This window comes from Chenopodium album, chromosome 24 (genome assembly GCF_948465745.1).
Source record: "Chenopodium album chromosome 24, dcCheAlbu1.1, whole genome shotgun sequence".
NCBI classification, from domain to species: domain Eukaryota; kingdom Viridiplantae; phylum Streptophyta; class Magnoliopsida; order Caryophyllales; family Amaranthaceae; genus Chenopodium; species Chenopodium album.
The window spans coordinates 3,214,594-3,236,810 of record NC_137857.1 but is presented as its reverse complement, the minus strand read 5'-3'; the positions used below and the strand labels follow the sequence as shown (position 1 = coordinate 3,236,810).

Below are 22,217 nucleotides of genomic sequence, written 5' to 3'. Positions count from 1 at the left end.
CATTACAATGAAATCAAAATACTCTAGTTCAAGTTGTCATTTACTGAACTGAGCTGAACTGATTGAAGCTGAACTGAACTAAACTGATTGGAGCTGAACTGAACTGAACATTTTATGAGAGAAGGAAATTAGGAGCTCAACTGAACTGGTTGGAGTTGAACGAAACTGATTAGAGCTGTACTGAGCTAAAATGAACTGAAATTAATTAGCTGAAGTGAACAGGCCCTAAGTAGTTTATAAAAATACAAACCATTCTTGTCGGATATCACCTTCTTTAATCTTTCCTTTTATAGTCTTCTTATACGAAATATAAAATACTACAAAAAATTAAAATTACAAAAAAAAAGCCTTAAATTTATACATGCATTAATATTGTTTAGTTTGCTGTCTCCCAACTTAATTTCCTCTACAAATTATAAAATTTTTGCGCATTCTTCTCCTTTCTAAATTATTTGTTTTTTTTCCAATAAAAACATTTATTTTAAAAAAAAATACACTATATAAATCTATAAACAATTCTTGCATTGTACGAGCCAAAAGACTTATTATAAAGTATTCGTAGCAGATTTTAATTATCATGATGCCAAGGGTCTATCCATTCCAATTATTTTCATTTCTTCTATACTAAGGATTTAAAGCATGAAATTTTAGATATCATGGTGCCACGTGTCTACCCAACCCTAGTAATTTTTGTAAAATAGAAAATTTGGATATTTGATACCACGTGTCTCCCCACTCATAATGTTTTCATTTTCTAAAAAATAAAATAAAATACATTTACAGTATTTTAAAATATTTTTTTTATCATTCGTGATACATGTGTCTACTCACTCCAATAATTAACATTTCTATAAAATCAATATTTTAAAATAGGAAATTTTAGATATTAATATCAATAAATCACGTGTATCCCCATTCATAGTATTTCCATTTTTTTTTAATATCACGATATTAAAAACCATTGTATCAAACCATAACCTCATACACGTAAACCTGACCCATTTAACGGCCAAGATTCCCCTAGAGATTGGGGGGGGGGTGTTAACGAAATCCCTACCTCAAGTTCCGCCAAGTGAGGAATGACCTACATGGTGCTTACCAATTAGCTAGACCAAATACTGTCCTTATCACTAGACTTGGTCCATTCTAATGTTAATTGGCTACTTCTATCATTCTTAACCTTTGTGCATTGCACAAGATTGAAAAAGGATATACACTGCATACAAAAAACCTAAAATCTATGTGTCGCTATTAAGTTAGTCAATTACCGAGCAAGGCCGTAAATCCTAGAGGTTTAAGGTTCGTTGCCAAGTGAGAGTGCTTGGGGGTGGAGTCCCTTACCTCCTCCTACTCTCAAGCGTTTGCCTCGCAAATACCGGATAAATAAAACCGTGATTATTGAAACCTAATCAAGGATAGCCCGGATAGGTTAGCTGATTACTAAATTACATAAATAACCTTCTAAAACAACCGTCCCAATGACGATCAAAGTATTATAAGAAGCAAATTCAGAGCAAGTCAACTCGATTTCAGTCCAAGAAAAAGGGGAGAAAAAACGAAAAGAAATGAGGTTGTTAATCCCTATAAATAAGGTGTAATCAAATAGGAAGAACCTTCCGTGTTAAGAAGCAGAACAATACTGCTTGCCTTTGCTATTAAACCTTTTTCTAGTATTCAACTAAACAATTCTACTCTTCAATTTCATTTTTCTGCAAAAAAAAATTGAAGTTTGGTGATTCTCAGCTTTTCAACTATGTCTCAGTCATCGCAGACTAACTGGGAAGCCGATAAAATGTAAGTTTTTTATGCTGAAATTCAATTTTATTTCTCATCAATTTATTGGGTTATTGGTTCCAAGTAGTATTAATTGGTAAAGATTGAATCTTTATTGGGTATTTTTTGTCAATTAAGCTCTTGATTTTTCATTAATTTTGAGTTGGGGTTAATGGGTATGGTTAAAATTAAGCCTTTTGATTGAATTTCTTGTTAGGTTTTGTGTTTATTTGCTGATATTCAATCTGAATTTTGTTGTGAATTTTCTAATGGTTGTTTATATGTGATTGTAAATTTAAATTAGGGCTTATTATTTTAGGGGCTGGTATAATACGGAGTATTATTGCAGAATTAGACAACCCAATTAAATGAAACCAAATTTGGATTGTACTATTGATTTTAAATTAAAATTTAGGGTTTCTAAGAATTTATTGCTTTTTTTTACAAAAGTTATGATTTGTTTTTTTGTTTCCATTGTTGGTTGTATGATGAGTCTTATTACTTGGTAGTTGCTTGGGTGACAGGTTGGATGTGTATATACATGATTACTTTGTAAAGAGGAAGTTACATGCTTCTGCTAAAGCTTTTCAGCAAGAGGGAAAAGTATCTACAGACCCTGTTGGTAAGTGAAGCTTCAAGAAAGTTATATATACTGTATATTAAAATACGCGCTTTTTAATTGTTATTCTATGGCTTGGTGTTCCTTCTTTTGATTTTGTAGCAATTGATGCTCCTGGCGGGTTTCTCTTCGAGTGGTGGTCGGTATTTTGGGATATATTTATTGCAAGGACTAATGAAAAACACTCAGATGCTGCTGCTTCTTATATTGAGGTGTGATTTTTAGCTCGTCTTGTGTTAAAGGGTTATTTTTATCCACTTTTGCAAACTGTAGGGGGTAATATTGTTAGATTTCATGGATTTAAGTTAGAAGGGGGTCAGGGAGTTTATCGTTATCTTTGTTTCTAGTGAAAATTCATTTGTCGGAACTTCAATCAGGGGCTATGTTGTGTACAAATTTGTGTATGTTGAGCTGCATAATGATATTGGCATGACTCCTTGATGTATAATGATATTGGCATGACTCCTTGATGTATTATATATTTCCTTCTAATAATTAATCTGAAAGTTTAAATTTGTTTTTCACTGATTTGAATTTTGCTATCGTATAAGTGTACTCAGTGTCTCAGTAAGTGATTTTTTTTTTTTTTTTTGGATTTTGACCAAACGGAAAACCTAAACGTCCAAAAGTACTGCAGTTCAATGGTTGTCACTGATATTAACAGATTAGCTCCTTAGAAGAAAGTTTTGCGCTGAACTTAGAGTCTCTTTAGTTCCATTCCAGGGCCCTCAATAACTAGAAATAGAGTCAGAAAACTCTTTCTAGAGGGATTGGTTATAACTTGCTCCCTAGTGAATCCTTTTCAATTTTGTTGAAGATGGATGAAATTTGCTTAGAGTCTCACTCATTCCAACTATAAGATTGAAGCTAGCCGGGGCCAGGAGCCCCTGTTTTACTGTAATGCTCCCTTCTACCGTTCATTGTCCATAAAGAATCAATATCTTTGAATTATATGGAAATTACCTGGCCCTAGAATAGAACCATAGATCTCTTGCTGGGGTGGGTTCGATAAGCTTTCAATTTTATAAACGCTGAAAGACAATACCCAATGATGTTATTTTCCTCCCTGGAAGAGATTAGGACGCAGTCTAGGCCTAGGCTTGTTTTCTTAGAGTGGTGGTGGGAGGGTAAATGTACTTGAAAGGACAACTTTGCACACACTGCTCTACTACATTTTGGGCCACATAAGAAGCTGAGAACTGAACCATTGATCTCATGGACCATGGCTAGAACGTGGTAGCATGTTCTTGTAAGCTTGAAGGTTCTTAAATAAATCTATGGTTTCTTCAATTTCCTTTTAGATTTTTACAACTACAGTGCCAAAGCATTTTATTTTGTAGTACAAATATTGGGTGTTAGATACTCACCAATAATGTATCACGAAAAACAAGTTTCTACTAGGAGATTTTCCTTGTCCATAGAGGCAACTAAGCGGCAATGTCTGGATTACAGGAGTTAGTAAGGTGTGAGAAGGATTCTTACACCTCATAGTAATGGGTTATGTATGCTTTAATTCATCCATTTTGAAGGTTGATTAATGTTTTATCTTTGCTTCTAAATGACAGACTCAAATGTCCAAAGCAAGGGAACAGCAGCAACTGCAAAAATCACAACAGCAGATGCATGTGCAGATGATGTTACAAAGGCAGGCACAACAACAGCAGCAGCAGCAGCAACAACAACAACAGCAACAACAGCATCATCAACAGCAACAGCATCAGCAGCAGCAACCGCGGAGAGATGGAGGCCAACTTATGAATGGCAATGCCAATGGAATTACAAATTCTGATTCTCATATGAGACAACCTGGAAGTGCTAGTGCTATGGCTGCAAAGATGTATGAGGATAAATTAAAGCTGCCAATTCAAAGAGAAGCATCAGATGACATGAAGGTAATTGTATAGTGAACTTTGTGATATCCTTTTCTTTCTCTGAAATTCTTGAAGGTCTCTCTTTTTCCCAACTTCAGTCAGTAAGTGAGGCCCTTTTTTTTCAGCAAAGGTTTGGGGATAATGTAGGCCAGCTCCTGGATCCAAGTCATGCGTCAATGCTGAAATCAGTTGCTATTGGTGGCCAGCATCAAGGGTAAATTATGTTCAATTTTGTTGTTGATCATCTCATTGGTTTCTTGGTACTGCTATATTAGCTATTGAATTGAGTGTCTACTTCTTAAGGCAAATGCATGGGACTCCTGGAAGTATGTCTGGGAATCTTCCGCAGTATCATAGTCGGAGCCCACAACTTCCCCATTCTATACAAGTATGTATGAGTTCTCATAATCATCAAGGCTTCTTGAGTTCTGACATGCCTTTTTATATATATTTTTTTTATTTTGCGGAGACTGAATGGCCTTGCCAAAATGTCTTCTCGATTTAATAGTGCTCATACACTATCTCTGTTTGATACAGGACATAAAACCTGAGATGAATCCCATGATTAGTGCTAGAGTGGGTGGTCCTCCTGGTCCAGATGGGTCTTTGATGGGTGTTCCTGGTAAGTTGTTTAGAAAGCTTAGAATTTTTTTAGGACACTTGTGCAACCTGGTAAGTTGTTTAGAAAGCTTAAAGTATAAGAGTCTAGAGGTTAATGTCTCAGTATGTCTTAATATTTATGTTACTTTTTTTATGGGAAATTTGAATGAATATATTCCAATAAATTACATGAATATGTGAGTTGATATGCACCTGCTGTTTCAAGAACTTTATCCCTCTGTATTGATCATTTTCAGCCTGAGATTACTAAATGTCATGTGCTTGGTTGTTGTCTTGTTGATGACAAGAAAAATTAAAGCTTCATATCTGTGATTCGATCCGTCATTGTTTCTTAGGAGATAGAAATTTGTATTTGTGATCTATGAGCGTTTTGGAATACCACAGTAAATTCGCACTCTAATTTATATATGAAAATTGATTTACTTGTGGCAATCAGCTACTTCATCCCAGAATAGAGTGTCTTTTGCCTTTTGATATCATGAAGATAGACATTAATTACCACTCTTTTTGTTCTTTTATATAAGCCAAATTTCTAAAAATAAAAATAAGTATAAAATGCTTAAATAATATCTTATATTGTAACTTATATGCTTTGTGGAGTAGTAATCTTGTAGTATATAAATAATTAACTGGTTACCAATTTCAAGTCTAAGTGGAAGTTTATGTTTGGTTGGAGGGACTTAGGGAGTATTATTCTTTCTTATTTCACTAGCTTAGTGATTTATTTTTGTTACTTTTGTGGTTCATCATGATAGTTAGATGCATATGTTGCAGGATCAAATCAAGGTGGTAACAATTTGACATTAAAAGGGTGGCCACTCCCAATGGGTGTAAGTCATCTTAATGTTCTTCACTCTTTCTTAAATAATCAATCGATCTGTTACTTGTTCTCGTTTGTATTCTTAAAGTTAGAAATGTGATACTGTATAATCTTTAAATTCAAATAATACATGTGTCATTGGCTCTTCTTGTGTTTAATTTCAAGCTGACTGTAAGCTCACATCCACTGGAAGCCACTGTGCTTGTTTTACATAGCCTTTCAGGATTATTCATAGGATATCACTCCAGAGGGGGGAAAAAGCAGCCATTGATAACTGAACTTAGCTAGGAGCCTAGGACGACTTGGTGTGCACTTTCTTGTTTCATAAACAGTGGCACTCTTTTCTGCGATTTTTCCTCTCTTCCATGTCTCCACAGGATTTTAACTTGGTACTCCGAGGATGAATCTGTTTATGCACTGGTCAATGTGGTCATTATTAATATGCTATATTTCATATTATTGTGTAAAAGGTCCCTCTCGTGATTTATAGGTTTCAGTCTTACCGTAAATAGTTGAAATATTATGCTTCATGTTGTAGGCTGCTGTTATTGACTTGGTTTATGCCATGTTATGAATTTTAGAATTTTGATCCGCTGCGACCTGGGGTTCTTCCTCAGCAAAAATCTGTGAATCAGTCACCTCAGTCTATGCAGCATATTCAGCTGCAGCAACACCTTCTCATGCAAGCACAACAGAACTTGGCTTCCCCATCATCCATGGATCTCGAGACGAGAAGGAGAATGATTCTTAATAATAACAGAAATGTGAGTCTTGGGAAAGATGGACAGCTAAATAGCGTAGGCGAAGTAGTCCCAAACGTTGGTTCACCAGCACAAGCTGGTTGTCCAGTTTTGCCTCGAGGGGACTCTGATATGCTAATGAAGGTGTATACTTGAAGTTATGCATTATTGCATTGTGTTCCTGGCGTGTTATATTAACATATGATTTTTTTTTGCAGCAACAGCAATCAAACAACCAACCTCAACAACAAAATCCTCAAAATGCACTCTCTAGTCAGTCACCTCAGATTTCTAACCAACCTGATAAAATGGGCTCTGCCAGCATGACAATGGATGCCAGTATGCCTAATTCATTTCGAGGAAACGATCAGGTTTGTAATTTTGTGCTTCAAAGTTTGGATTTCTACACAATATTTCATTGTTGTGTATGAATGATGCTCAGAGGCTATGCAGAATCTATGTTATAAAAATTCTTCATGTAGTTGTCTTGTTGTTGAACATTAGATAACTGTGCTGCATCACAAATTAGGGTGCATTCTCTTCATTTATCTGAGCAATCACTTATATTCTACCTTAACTTATCTGAACTTATATTAACTTATCTGAACTCATATGAACTCATCTTAACTTGTTAGAAAAGTCGTAATTATTAATTGAGCAGTTGAAATTGGGTAGCCTTGTTGGCTTTGCTTATCTTGCTTAATTGTTTGGGTTTGAATGTAACTTAACCTATTTTTCCTAAATTAAAGTTAAAATAGGGTAAGGAGTTTGAAATCTTAATCACTGCACTCTACCTTTTAAAGAAAATATTTTCAAGCCGACTGATGTGGACTGGCAAAGAGTAACGATTAGTTTGGAATGGCCATAGTTGAGAGTGACAATTATATTACAAGAGCAGATAAACATGTTTTCCAAGCATGATCTTGAGTTTTTTAATGGCAATTACAATTTTATTTAATTTTATTCTATTCTCAGACCTACCTTATTGATGCTTTCATAGGGCATTGGTACCCCTACTCTCTTCCATTATCTAAGTGTTTTTATTTTTTTTTATTTATTTTTTATTTTTTATATTAATAATTTTTTAGCAGGCACCAAAAGGTCAAATAGGGAGGAAGAGAAAGCAGCAGCCAAATTCTTCAGGTCCTGCTAATAGCTCAGGTACTGCAAATACTGCAGGCCCTTCCCCCGGTTCAGCACCTTCTACACCATCAACGCACACACCAGGGGATGTCATGTCCATGCCAAATTTACCTCATAATGGTTGTTCCTCGAAGCCTTCTCTTGTGTTTGGCTCTGATAGTGTGGGTACACTCACATCAGCCCCAAATCAAATGGTAAGCAGCTTCTATTTCTTGTCAAAATTACAAGAATTAGATTGGAAGAAGGAGCTGTTAAGATCACTGGTAGGCAATTGAAAGTGGTTTAGATATGGCAACTTGACCTTGTTAGTTGAATCTTGAAAGTTTTGCTTGGTAAACAAGTTTGACTAGGATTTTATATGATTCTTATATTGAACTTGTGATGGAAGTAGTGGAGGTTTGGGTTTTATTTGGTGAGAATATTGAGCTTATGTTGTGGATGTCTTTTGGATGTGATATATGAAATGTTGTGGTGGAATTGCAGGCTGAAATGAACCGCTTTGGTGATGAAGCAACTTTGGATGATAATGTCGAGTCATTCTTGTCCCATGAAGAGGTAGATCCAAGGGATATGGGTCGTGGTATGGAAGTCAGCAAAGGTACTTGTTTTTCATAAGCAATTTTTCCATGCATTAAAGGTGCATCCAGTGAGTACAAGTAACATATCTTCCACTATTATAGGTTATGTATTCAAGGAACTGGCCCTTATTCAAGCCAGTACGAGCAAAGTCAATTGTTGTCACTTCTCCCCAGATGGAAAGCTGCTTGCCACTGGTGGCCATGATAAAAAGGTTATTGCTTGGGAATCCCCCCATCCCCCCTCTTTATATGTATATATATATATACACACTTTTTATGTCAGGTCCATTATAGACTTTGGAGTGTTGAACATTGTAAATTGAAACCTTGTGCAGGCTGTGTTGTGGTTCGCTGATACTCAAAAACCAAAGTCCACTCTTGAGGAACATACTCATATGATAACAGATGTTCGATTTAGTCCAACAAAGTCACGGCTGGCAACATCATCTTTTGACAGAACTGTCAGGGTCTGGGATATTGATAATGTTAGTATACACATGCTCTACTTCTTATGGCCTCTCTTGATGCTTAGTAGTTGTAATATTTTCAACTACATCTAGGACAGTAAATCTCCTGTCATCATCTTTATTTTTGCAGTTTGCATTGATGCATTATAATTTAAAGTTCTTGTTTCTGCAAAGTTGCAAATTATGCATGGATTTAATGCAGATAGGTGGAATAGGCGTGTTCAAGCTTAGTTCTGCTTCTGTACTAGGGCACTAAATAAATTCTTTTTGGCTAATTTCCCACCCACTTTACCAATAGTTACAATGAAGTTTGGCAGCAAGCCTAAAAGATCTCTATTTTCATCTCTTCTAAAATTTAATATTTTAATAGGGGGCAAATGTTCTCCTTATTTCTTGTCATCTTATCTCTATCTCTTTTTAGGAAAGTGTTGCTACTATTTGAATCATGACGCGGGAAATTTTTATAGTTGGTTTATTAGATAGCTGTCACTATTGAAGTTTGATTTTTTAAGTTTCTCATGTGACTTTTAAACATCTCTTCTTTCAGACTGGCTATTCGCTACGGAATTTCACTGGTCACTCTACCTCTGTTATGTCGTTAGACTTCCATCCTACCAAAGAAGATCTAATGATCTCTAATGATTCAAATGGGGAGATTCGAGTTTGGAGTATCAACAATGGTAGTTGTCCTAAGGTTATAGAGGTATGAAGTGTGACATAACTCCATATTCTATACTTTTGTGTCACATGAGTTTATTGAATTATTAATTTGCTTTCAATGTTTCAGGGTGGAACAGTTCAGGTCAGATATCAGCCTCGTACTGGCAAGTTGCTTGCTGCTGTGTCAGAGCTGGTTGTCAACATAATTGATATGGACTCATACAGAGTCGTAGAGCAACTACAGGTGATGATTCTTCTCACTAGTATTTAGTTGTATTGGTTTGGCTTGTATTCTGAGCATAATTTGCTGATGTTACTGTGGCTCATTTGATCTTGCTAGTATAGTACTTCGTAGTATGTAAGATTTTAAGGTAACAATTTTAATATGGAACTTAAGATTATAGAAGCAATAATATCCGTAATCTGATTGCCTGAATTTATTCTGTATCAGGGTCACTCTCAAAAATTTCATTCAGCCTGCTGGGATCCTTCTGGTGAACTTCTTGCATGTGTTAGTGAGGATATGATCAGAGTTTGGAGTGTTGGTTCTGGCAGCAGCAAATGGCGATGTGTGCACGAGCTGACCGGCACTGGCAACAAATTCAACACCTGTGTTTTTCACCCTGTTTATTCTTCTCTTTTGATAATAGGGTGTTACCAGGCAAGTTTCTATCTCTCTCTCTCTCTCTTTTTTAATTTTTTAATTTATTTATTTTTTTATCCATGGATTTCCATGTCTATCCTACATTTAACATTTCTATACTTTCCATGGAGTAATTATTTATTAGAAGTGTCAACATTTCAGCCTTTGTTATGATAAAACAATCACCACGTAATTTTACCACTTTATTCTATGCCATAGTGTTGCATGGGCATTAAGAACCACAAATTTAGGCATCTTATACATCAAGATTTGACAGTAGAATTTTGCAATTATATCAGCTGGAGGGAGAAAAAGAAGAGGGTGGGGTGGGGGGAAGACTATATTGGCCTTGTGGCGTCTTAGCATAAAATTTAAAATTCCAGCTAAAACTTTCATTCTGCACTTGGAAAGTACCCTTTGTAATCTTTAGTAAGAATCTTTCCTTAGAATATCAGATATAGGCTTCGTTTGTTTTAAGAGAGTAATTTTTTGATTCTCCATTGAAATAAATTTCAAAGGAAAACACAATTGTAAAAAAAGTTTTCTTTTGTTTGTATCCTTACAAGAAATATCGTAGAAGAAAGGGGAAATAAAAGTGGAAGGTAGAAGATGGATGAGAGGAGAGCGACGAGATTAAGGAGTAGGGAGGAAAATGTGGCATACTTACATTTCAAAAGGAAAACATTTTCCTCTCTTGGGAGAATTATTTTCTACCTTTGGGGATATTGTTTTTCATCATTTACTAACCAAACAATGGAAAATGTGAAAGTCATTTTCTTGAAAAATGTTGTGTCAAAACAAACGGAGCCCGGGAGCCATAATGCCTTTTAATCTAGTTAAGAGGCTTCAACTTTTTAACTGTATTTAAATTCACAACTTTTATTCTTGCCAGAACTTGGAACTCTGGAATATGGCGGAGAACAAGACGATGACATTGGTAGCGCACGAAGGACAGGTTACTTCATTGGCTACATCCGTCTCAGGCTTGGTTGCTTCTGCTAGTCATGACAAGTGTGTAAAGCTCTGGAAGTGATTGGGCTCACATGTTTTTTTGGAAGACCCGATATTTTACAGAGACTAGACCGACTTTGTTTTTAGAAACTTGTTCCTGGAACGTGTTTGAAATTAACAATAGAAATCATGTTTATATTCCTATACTTAGAATCGAATTGTCTTTTGCTTAGTGAATAGGATTTTGGATAGAACATGCTTGTATTTGTTTTTTCTTCTAGTGCTAACTCAGCAGTTGTATGATGATACTAAACAAGCTGTCCTTTTCTTTTCTATAAAACGAAATAACTTGTTATACTGAGTTGCAGGATATGATCTAATTTTCCTAAATTGTAGATTGCTGTGGATTAGTTTTAAAGAATTGCTTCCTCTTTTGTGGTTTATACATTAAAAAAAATATTGTGATGCGAGATTTTGTTATATTTATCTTGATACATTTTTATTTTTTTTTGAACGGTATCTTGATACATACTTTAATAATATCAACTTGTATAATATTTACATAAAATTAAAGAATACAATGTCGAAAATGTGCATTTGGATACTTGAATCCCCCCCAGGTGCAATAGTTGGGGAACAGAACAGTGAATGATAGGTACTCACAAAGTCACAATGGAGGAAATTAGGTTGAAGTCTAAATTAATGCTTTGTAAAATCTCTTTTCTTGCTTGTTCAATTTCACTCCATTGCATACCCTCCCCCCATCTCTCAAAGTGATTAGCCTACAAACTCGGCTGAGTTGACTTGTGAAAGATTCCGGTCTAATAGCCTAAATAGAACAATTATTTTATTTAACTAAAAAAAAAAATTCACCCCATTGCACGATGTACGTGTACAATATTTACCAAGCTAGTCTACGGTAAGGGGTTGAATTTGTTGTTTAATACCATTCATGTCACAGGTTCGAATCCCGCCAAGGGCACTTTGAGGGGTGCAATATTCTTGCCTTTCGGATTTTCCCCATTCTCGAAGTATAGTAATTCTGGAAGAGTTGAAAACATGTATGGAAGGAAATTGGCAATGTTTATTAGTATTTAAAAAACTTTTTATTATTACTGATGTTGGATGGGTCTGAAATGCATATTTATTTCCTTCTAGCATTGCAAAACAAATTGTAATCAATATGTCCCAAAGTATAAAATCAATGGCCTATATGTATGTAGATTTGCTATACAGATAACTCATTACATGTCTCTTTAAGAGCTGATTGTAGAGTGTTCTATCACCTTTTCTGGAAATTGAATGATTTTATAGCATAAGCGAAAATGACTGCAAAAAACAAACAGAAACTGGCTACCAAGATACCAGCAATGCCCACAAAATCATTCCTGAACCCTAAACCATCTCTCAGCAATTGGCTAATAGGTACCGTACGAATCCCGTCTGATAACTTCACCAGCGTGTTATCATCACCGTACTGTGAGGTAAGAAGACCGTAAAGACTCCAGGCCACCGGGTTGAGCCAGTAATACCACCTCCACCATACAGGAATTCTCTGATGTTGAAAAGATTTTAAGTTAGTCACCCTTAAAAATACAGGTAATAGTATCCTATAAAAAAAACATGAAATATTGGTGCTTAATAAGGGTAATGCTACACATCTAATACCACACCAATAAAAGAGTCTTATTCACTACACTTAACAATATATAGAAATTTTTACCCCATAAAGAGTTACTGTAAAATATAAATAGGGGCACGAGTCAACCTTAAATCGGGTGTATATGCCTTTTTTAAAAAAATAAAATGTTGTTTAAATCTTAGACCTTTTAGAAGACAGAGTTTCCATTTTCATAAAGGAACATATCCGAGGACACAATTCCCATTAGTACAAGACTAGAGATTTTGATTTTAGTGCACTGTACCTTGTAAGGGATCATAAGGCCACTGAAGAGGTTCCATAGCATATAGAATGGAGCAGCTATTATGGCGGCGACATTGTGATTGGGTGTTATAGCAGTGGTCATCATTCCGAAAAAGGTGAAGTATAGTACAGTGAAGAACGCGAAGAACATATACCAAATAAACTTTAAAGCTGTCCATTCAAATGCAGCCATGGCGTAGAAAACTGCTGCATAAATGACTGTCTGCACAAAAACATAAGGAAACTCTATTGCTACCTGCACAATCGACATAGGAGGCAAAAATTCAGCATTAGAATATATTTCCAAGAAAAAAAAGGATAAATCAGAGATAGTAGTAAGAAATACCTGTGCAAATGCAAACGGTAAAGCTGAATACAGCCCTGCAGCTCTCTCTCTGTAGGAAACAAATCTTTCAACGGAAACAACAGGCTGAACTGCTGTTCCATTTGTAATTCCGAGGAAGAGTACTGCTGCATATAGCGATCCCATTGCATTTGTAATGTCCTGCTGAGTTTCCCTTCAAAATTTTCAACAAGTAGTGTTAGCAGAAGTACTTTATCTTTTGCCATAAAGCATTTAGATATTGTTGATAAACAAAAGTGAAAGTCCAACTAGTATACTTTTTAGAGCCAAATCTCCAACATATTGATCCAAGCATCAGTGAGATGATAATGGTGTAGAAGAAACGAACTGCTGTGTACTGAGGATTCCGCCAATAAGATAGATTTTGCTTCCAAAGACACGTCAGGAACTGATCAAAGAATGATCGAGAATATTTGGTTGGAAAAGATATATCTTTAGAGTTACTAGGTGGTTTGCTGAGACGATCAACCAACTCTTTGTTATACCTGAGCCAAAAGAAGGCGGCCTGTTAGGCAAGAGTTAAACTAATGATGAAAAATCAAGCTAAAATAAAAAATAAAAGCTGCACATACTGAAATAGCCGCGAACTTTTGTAGATCTCTGCAAAATCTACATCAAGGCGTGCTTCTTCTGCCATTGAAGTAACATCAAGCATCCATGCTGCGGGGTTATAACCAGGCTTGATCTTCTGCACCCCTTCCACTGACTATAAATTTACGAAACAGTAAGGATAAGATAACATTTTAACAAAAGTAACCGATTTATAACTATGTTTGAAACTTCACTAACCTCAAAATAATCAATAAGTTTGCAAGATCTTGGTCCGAGTGGGCCAGCATAGATGACTTGCCCCCCGCGCTTCATAAATAAAAGCTGCCATGGATACAAATATTGGTGTAAACACACATTACTATCAATTATGCTTCAGAAATGAGGACAGTTTTAACTTCCAAGAGAGAAAAAGTACCTCATCGAATGATTCAAAAATGTCTATGCTTGGCTGATGGATTGTGCAGACAATTGTTCGACCAGTGTTTACGATGTTCCTCACAGTTCTCATCACAATGGCTGCAGACCTTGCATCCAATCCGGTTGTTGGCTCATCCATGAAAATAATTGACGGATTAGCAACCAATTCAACGGCAATTGTTAACCTCTTCCTTTGTTCCGTTGACAAACCATCAACTGCAGGTAGACCAATCAATGCTCCACTCAGGGATGTGAGTTCCACAAGTTCCATAACTTCATTTACAAAAGCCTGAAAAAGTACGCCAGAAACAATTATTCGATAACAACAACAAAAATGCCCAATAAAGATCTTGGTGAAGAGATATTAATTCATAAAGACCCACTAATACAATTTTAATACAATGGAAGCAAGACAGCAGCCTGAGTTATTAGTAGTCTAGAAAATTCAAATGGGAGAAAACACAGGTGACAGATACCTTTTGAGTCTGCAAGTCAACTTCAGGTGATAAACGTAGCCAAGCAGAAAACAGAAGTGATTCCAAAACTGTTAAGCATGGAGAATGAATATCATTCTGCTCACAGTAACCAGATACTCTTGCAAATGTTTCTTGTTTTTTGGGATGACCCGATATGAATATACTTCCTTCTATGTATCCGCCGGTTTTTCTACCAGCTAATACATCCATAAGAGTTGTTTTACCAGCACCACTGACACCCACCAATGCAGTGAGAACACCAGGCCTGAAAGACCCAGTGACATCAACCAGCAACTGTAGTCTGTCCTCTGATACGCCTTGTTGTTTCATCTCCTGTTTTAGCAGATGGGATTATTAAAAATTATTACTGAACCAAATGCATTCTGAAATCTAATTGCTAATTGAAGAGAAATTTGGGCCTTATTTTGTACTTACCAAAGGAACATCCACGTAGTAATTGACGTTATTGAATGACATTGACAGTGGTTGAAATGGTAGAACCATCCCCCTTTGTGTACATGGTTTTCCTTTGTTCGTAAGATCACAAACAGAAGAGAAAATAAATTTCTAACACATAAAATTAAGAAAGAATGAAACATATATGTAAAGTTACAAACCATTTAATGAGCCTGAATGCTGCAAGAATTCTCTCAACTGGATGACCACAGTTTCACCCCTCTTCTTCCTTTCCCTCTCTATGAATTCGGAATTAGAAATTACAGCTTGTCTCTTTCCAAGGGCTGATTGATTAGTAAAACATAATGTGATTAGTATAGTTGTCTCAATGCATGGCTCATTATCTACAGCTCCGTAAGTTTGAACTGAAGACGGAAGACAGGGCAGTATTCTAACTAGGATAGACTTCTACAAAAATTATAGCAGATGTGTGCTTACGATGAAGGTAATTAAGGTTGAATGTGAACATAACGTTGAATAAGACTGTATATGCAACCATTACACCTACTCCAATCCAATACCAGTAGCTTTCTGTGAACAAACTCCTTGATTTCAGTACTGCTTCACCAAGTCTCATATTCCCAACAAGCTTGAACAAACCAAAAAAACAAAAAAAAAAAAGCACAACAGTTAGAACCTTTTAAATATTATATACCTTGGGCTACAACAAATAATAAAAGAGATGATTACCTTATCCCAGGAATGACCACTGAACTCATTCACAGAAACTGCATTTTGACAGTACATGAGGGGAGAAACCCAGAAACCCCAGACCCACCAACGAGGGATGCTATCTGTGCAAATCAACAATTTACGTCAAGGTTGGATCTTGGAAGTCTATATATAGAGGTACCTGTAAAGTACTTATTTTTACCTCTTGAAATGATGTATCCACCTAGACCCATCACAACCAACATGGCAAAGGATCCAAATGTGTTGGCCACAATCATACTTCGACCTAAGGATCCCATCACACGGAAAAGTCCCAAAGACATCTGATGCAGGAGAAAGTAAATCAAGAACTGCTTAAGGAATCTGAAAAGAAGAAAAAGGAATAGTCAGTCAATAAGTGTTCATGCATGAAACTCTAAGGATCCAGACAGAATAGATGAATCCGCTTTTAAGCATAGATTACCTTATAATGTTGGGCTCATAGCCAATCACAAAATATGTGACGATCACCCAAACACCGGATTCAATTAGTGAAGTTGGAATGCTCAAGAGCCAAGAAGGGATAGAATAAACCCAACAAGGGTAGAAGTGCAAGTCTCTATGCTTATAGAGGACTGGAAGTTTCATCACTAGCATGGAGACCTCGGTAAATCCATTGAAAAGAATTATAACCATGGAGAAGTAGAGTGCACCAAGATAGAGGCCTCCATCATCAACTGTATTATGGTGCATCTTTGTTCGGAAGAATACTGTCATTGTAATGGTAGCAACAAAAAGCAGCTGCAAAAGTGCATGGGATGAAAAAATTAGAATAGAGTAGTTTACTATGAAGTTAGAAGCAACAAATGACAGAAACCTTGTTGGCCTCTGAAAGAATACAATGAAATTCATAGCTATCTTACCTGTATAAACTTAAAGACATAGATGAAAGAGTTCCTTTTCATTAGGAGCTTCTGCCATGAATATCCGATCTTAAGAAGTTCCCATTTCTTGACACCATATGGAGAAGTTGATAAAGCTGCAGGATGACTATTCCACTTATTATAAGGTGTAAATAGATCCCGGCACAGATTACTCCCCACAGAGAAAAAACGGAATGCTTGTGCAAATTTTTCTACAGGAACATATTGATATGCGCGAGAAAGATCAGACCAATACTGCTGTTGGTCCTTCTTTGATGTGACCTGTGAACAAAGTTTGTAATAAGTAACACATTCAGGTAGGAGCCTAGAATAATTAATTTAAGCTAAGGAACTCTACCTCTTGCAGGAAATCTGCAACATTCTTCCTCTCAGGACAATTAAATCCCATGGATGCGAAGAAATCAAGAACAGAATCGCGTGGTCCTTGATAAACAATCTGACCTTCACTTAACAGTATAACGTCATCAAACAGCTCAAAGGTTTCTGGAGCAGGCTGAAGGAGAGAGATCACTGTGGTCCCATCAAGTGCACTGGTTGAATGTTTGAGATACTTAATAATCTGGTAAGTAGTTGAGCTATCCAGTCCATTTGATATCTCGTCCATAAACAACACTCGAGATTGTCCTGCTAATAATTCACCTATAAAGCAAAGAGACCTCTACATCAGCAAAAAGGATACAATATCCAGCAGGCACTTGCCATCAATGAGAAGATACAATATCATAGTTAAAAACCTGTTGTGAGCCGCTTCTTTTGGCCACCAGAAATCCCCTTGATCATCTCATCACCAACAAGAGTGTCCGCACATATATCTAAACCTAAAATCTTTGTATAAATAGTTTTAGTGCTTTATCACAAAAAGAAAGAAATATCTTGTTGGTGTTACAAGGAAAGCATCAAAGTTAAGCTTAAGGTCACTTTTAGAAAACAAGGGAAACATTTTTGAAAACAGATTGGTTCTCAATCTAATCAATTCGATTATCTGCCAAAGATATAAATATTTACATTGTCTTAATACTGATGCAATGCATCACGCAAAATTAGTACAATACCTTTAGTATATAATCCACAAGAAGGCTTGTATCTTTTCCATCCAAAGACATAGCCTGCACCAGTTATATATACTACATTATTGAGGGTAGTGACTTCAAAGAAACAAACTCGCAAGCAAGGACTACAATACAGAATAAGAGACTGCATTAACCTTGATAAATATGTCAAGGTCTTCTTCAGGTTTTAGTCTAGATTGCTTCTCTCTTCTCGCAAGCTCCAGAAGCATATCTGTCATAATGGTTATACAATATACTACATCATCAGGAAGCAATATCCAACTATCGTGTCAAAATAAAAAGAAAGCAAGGTAGAACTAGCTTACCGTACTTGCTTCCAACACCTTGACAGCGTGCAGCAAATGCTAGAGTTTCCCTAACAGTCATCTCTGCTATATGGCAATCCTGTTGGCTTACATATGCTGATGTCCTCTGAGGAACGAACTCTCGGAGATCATGCCCATTATATGTGATTCTCCCTGACATCTTTCAATTACTAAAGAGATATTAGCTAGGAGGTCATACTACCACAACCATTTTGCATGCATCTCATCCAAATTGCACTAAACAAAATAGTGTCCCCTCTTCCAATTAAGTTGGACATAAATCCCAAAGTAGACATTAAGTTGGACAAAGGATTTACATAAATAATACTCCGTAAAGTAAACCAATTTGACACAGAGGAAGTACTCCGTAGTTGGAAAGCTTAATCAATAATGAGTGGTCAAAGTTAAAGTCGTCCAACTTTCAAAAGACCATATTGGACCTTCAATATATGATTTAGACGGAGCTTATATTATATAATGATATCATAATCATTCTTAAACTAATCGAATTAGAATCTTTGGTACCTGCAATCCAGGTGGAAGGCGTCCTGCAAGAGCTAACAGCAAAGAGGTCTTCCCAGAACTAGGAGGGCCTAATAGCAAGGTCAACCTACAATGTTTATATGTTATCATCAGTCAACTATATGTAAAACATTAAACAAAAAACTTAAGAAAAACAATGAAAGTTATAGTTTAAGCACCTGGAAGGTCTGATTATTCCACTTATATCATCCAATATGGTAATTTTTTTCCTCTTGCCCGGGAACATATGTAACTTCCTTAAGAGAGCCTTCGACAATGTGACAAATAATTCCGTGATTAAGACATTGATTGATAGATAATTAGAAACATAGTTAATATCAGGAATGTTAATCATAGTTTGTTTTCACCTCAGACATGTTGAAAATGAAATTTGGAATTGTTGGCAACGCCCTGCTTCCTAGATGAACATATGACTCTACTGTCAAGTTCAGAAAGCGAACTTCTACCTTCGGAAATTCCAAATCTACCCTGTAACACGAAAAATTTAAACGATTCAAAACACTAGCTTATTAGAGCTTTTCATTACTATACTATGGCATCTAAATCTCACTATAGTCTACATATCTTCAGTAAAACTTTACTATACATTCATGTTATAACAAATCGTTATAGTCAAATTAATAAAATGAATAACATACGATTAATTTCCTTTTTTATCATTAGACATATAGCATTACTACCTTCATTTTAACACTAATCGCGAATCCTCTGGTAACATAATTGATGAATTCGGAGTATTGACTCTAAAAAATTATGTAAATTTATTTTCTTCTCAACTAATTACTCTGTGAGCAGTAATTATTGTAATTGTTGGTATTTACCAAAAAAAAAAAAAAAAAAAAAAAAAAAAAAAAAACATCTCCAATTTCTCTGTCCTCTATTATTATTTGTCCAAAAAATTTCTAACCACTAGCTAGATTGAAGTATTCATTTTAGCAGTAAATACAAAAAGCTAACCACCTCTCTAGCTAAAGTACCTACAACCCTCTTTCCTCAAGCAATTCATGCTTCCAAAATATAAAACAAACAAAAATCATGCTTACATTTCTGTTCAATAATTCAATTACATTTTCAACAATTTTTCACGAACTCATTATATAGACCAAAAAAATATATAATTTCCGAAATTAATAATATCACATGCAATGGTACTAAATAAATCTCCAAAATCAAAATCAATTACTATGTTTATCCATTTTTTTTTTCCTCAAATTCGAAATTCTTTACAATTCTTCTGCAACACTAATATGTACATAGTATTTAAAACATTATCACATGATAATGTGTTAGATTTGTTGTATAGGTATATTAAAAAATACTCCCCCGTTTATTTATTTAATTAATTACCACATTTTTTCACTGCATATAAATTGAAAGAACAACATTATCACGTAATAATATCGTGTTAGATTCATTTCAATACCTAAATTAAAAACATCAACTTTTTATAATATTCATCGTTACAAAACAAGTACCTAATTGGAAAAAAAAAACACTCATTTCATTTAAAGACCGTGAAAAGACAAATGAAGCAATTATTATGAAACCGATAAGAGTAAAAAAAATTACGCTTGAAAACGGCGGCGCATTCGATCGAAGAACAACTTAGGATCATTCTCAACAGAGCTAAAAAGACGATCCAAAACAATCTTACGTTCATCAGCTTCAAGCTTACCAACATGGATCTCCTTGGTATCACCTAGAACATTCCGGAATATTCCACGACGTACCCTTGTGTACGTCGGAAGTCTCTGAAGTGCCGCCCATCTTAACGCCTCTTCATCCTCTCCTTCTTCTCTAAACGACTCCGATCTCGCAAACACATTCTCCGCCCCCGAATTCCACATTATTACTATAAAAGATCAAACACACGTTACAAATTAGAAATTAGGTACGTCTTCTCTCAAGACTGTACCCTTCCGTCTTTTTAAAAAAGAAGGAAGGGAGAGAAAATGTGAATGTGAATGTGAATGTGAATGTGGGTTAGATTGAGGTGAAAGGAGGATGAATAAATGGAAGGAGTTGAGTAGCTGCCATTGTAAAGAGAAGTATTTATTTCATTTTATTTTTAAAGGTGTAATTTCTGAAATAGTAGTAGTGGTGTAGTGTAGTAGTACTGTCTTGGTAGTTGGATTTTTTGGCCATGCAATAAATTTCTTACTTCCAACTTTCTTTCTATCTTTCTCCATCTCTTTCAATATTTTTCTCTCTCTTGTTATTATTATGACTTTACTATTGTTTTTGTGTGTGATTTAATTTGTGTCAATTTGTACACCCGTTGTTTATATCATGCCCATGTTATCCTTCTGGCTGGTGTAATAATTGATACAGTTTGTGATATTGTAGATAATATTTAAGGTCGAAAAAATAATAAATAAATAAATAAAGACAATGTTGTTATACTACCTTCGTTAATATTTAAAGTTGCAGATAATAGTTAACGGATGTAGTATGTAATTTTAAGGGTTAGATACAACTATACAAGTAATGTAATGATGTGATGATAATTGTTAAACTATGTTGATTAGTGTTAGATTGTTTGATCATTTGATTATTTATAGGAATATGTTACAAGACTTACAACCCTTCTAATACAATTTAGTTGAATTATTTTTCCAATCTTTTCTAGAATGAGTTTGGTGAGATTACATCCTGGCCTTACACACGCTTTTAAGTTAGAGTACTACCCAACTACTCTAGCCTCACATGATATGATACATTGTTAGAAACGAATCGTTAATCAACTGATTAATCCATGTTTAATTTTATAAAATGCGTTTAGTGTGTTTGATTTTATGCATCATGCATGAATCATCACCCTATACACACTTTGAATGTGAGATGTTACTTAATGTCCTTAATTAATAAATACTCGTCTACTCGTAGTTGCTTTGTTAGTTCAGTTTTGATAATTTGGTGATATTTCCCCTCAGTCTTCCCTACACATTCTCCACGAATTCTAGTGGTAAATAAAGGGGGCCACATTAAATAGCTGTTGTGACTTGTGAGTAAACCAATAGTTGAGGATGGCGAAGGTAGGTCCATTCTTTTTCTCTAATTTTACAAATCTTAACTATATCATTATCATAAATAAATCAACTAAACAAATCTTTCAGTAACGAAGAAAGTACTTACGAATGTATGATGATCCATTTTAGGCGCGTGAATAATAGATGCTATGTGTCATGTACTCATGTGTGCGCTCATTACGGGGCCAAAGATAATCAGTTAAACGCTACCAAAAGAAGGTACAAAAAAGGAGTAAGATAAAAGACTTAAATGCAATGGTTGAAGTATGAGTTGTGACGGTTGGGAAGATGGTGAAAATGAGAAATGAAAATCATGATGATTCTGCAACCGTTATTGGCTGGTTTTTAGGTTAAAAAGAGTAAAGGGGTTATAGCAGCAAACAACCTTGCTGAGGTCAGATGATAAAGCTATATGTCAGTTTCCTTCTTTGGCTTTGTTTATGAACATGGAATAATGGTGCTTTCAACTACAATCTCACGGTGTTTTTCAACTGAATTCTCATGCTATACTCCTTCCATTCTTTAAAGTCCTTATTTCTATTTTCCGTGGTCTTTAACATATAAATTTGTCTATTATTATCTTCAATTTCGTATTAGTTA

At 35.4% G+C, this 22,217-nt stretch overlaps 2 protein-coding genes across 7 annotated transcripts; one reads left to right on the top strand and one right to left on the bottom strand.

The window, feature by feature from the left end:
• The first annotated feature begins 1,543 nt into the window (after window positions 1–1,543).
• Window positions 1,544–11,247, top strand: LOC145610348 (transcriptional corepressor LEUNIG-like). 6 transcript variants are annotated; one of them, XM_081665684.1, is made up of 18 exons: window positions 1,544–1,794; window positions 2,298–2,395; window positions 2,495–2,604; window positions 3,958–4,284; window positions 4,389–4,477; window positions 4,567–4,651; window positions 4,801–4,885; window positions 5,659–5,714; window positions 6,286–6,588; window positions 6,663–6,815; window positions 7,536–7,781; window positions 8,071–8,185; window positions 8,268–8,377; window positions 8,501–8,650; window positions 9,180–9,335; window positions 9,420–9,536; window positions 9,744–9,953; window positions 10,828–11,247. In XM_081665684.1, exons 1-18 carry the CDS (start codon window positions 1,754–1,756, stop codon window positions 10,966–10,968), a joined length of 2,592 nt encoding a protein of 863 aa, XP_081521810.1. In that variant the 5' UTR covers window positions 1,544–1,753; the 3' UTR covers window positions 10,969–11,247. The 6 variants fall into 6 exon arrangements, with proteins under 6 accessions (XP_081521810.1, XP_081521809.1, XP_081521811.1 ...); XM_081665683.1 differs by having other exon boundaries at window positions 7,533–7,781; XM_081665685.1 differs by having other exon boundaries at window positions 2,283–2,395; window positions 6,286–6,468; window positions 7,533–7,781.
• A 760-nt stretch (window positions 11,248–12,007) lies between these two features.
• LOC145611346 (ABC transporter G family member 32-like) lies at window positions 12,008–20,667 on the bottom strand. Its single transcript, XM_081666664.1, has 24 exons — window positions 20,158–20,667; window positions 18,936–19,056; window positions 18,747–18,835; window positions 18,571–18,655; window positions 18,046–18,205; window positions 17,875–17,951; window positions 17,723–17,776; window positions 17,405–17,495; window positions 17,008–17,309; window positions 16,650–16,931; window positions 16,211–16,527; window positions 15,950–16,110; window positions 15,766–15,869; window positions 15,514–15,664; window positions 15,237–15,359; window positions 15,055–15,146; window positions 14,620–14,952; window positions 14,142–14,432; window positions 13,964–14,047; window positions 13,747–13,880; window positions 13,432–13,659; window positions 13,157–13,328; window positions 12,812–13,066; window positions 12,008–12,441 (listed from the first exon to the last, which is right to left on the bottom strand). Exons 1-24 carry the CDS (start codon window positions 20,433–20,435, stop codon window positions 12,169–12,171), a joined length of 4,257 nt encoding a protein of 1,418 aa, XP_081522790.1. The 5' UTR covers window positions 20,436–20,667; the 3' UTR covers window positions 12,008–12,168.
• Between the last annotated feature and the right edge of the window lie 1,550 nt (window positions 20,668–22,217).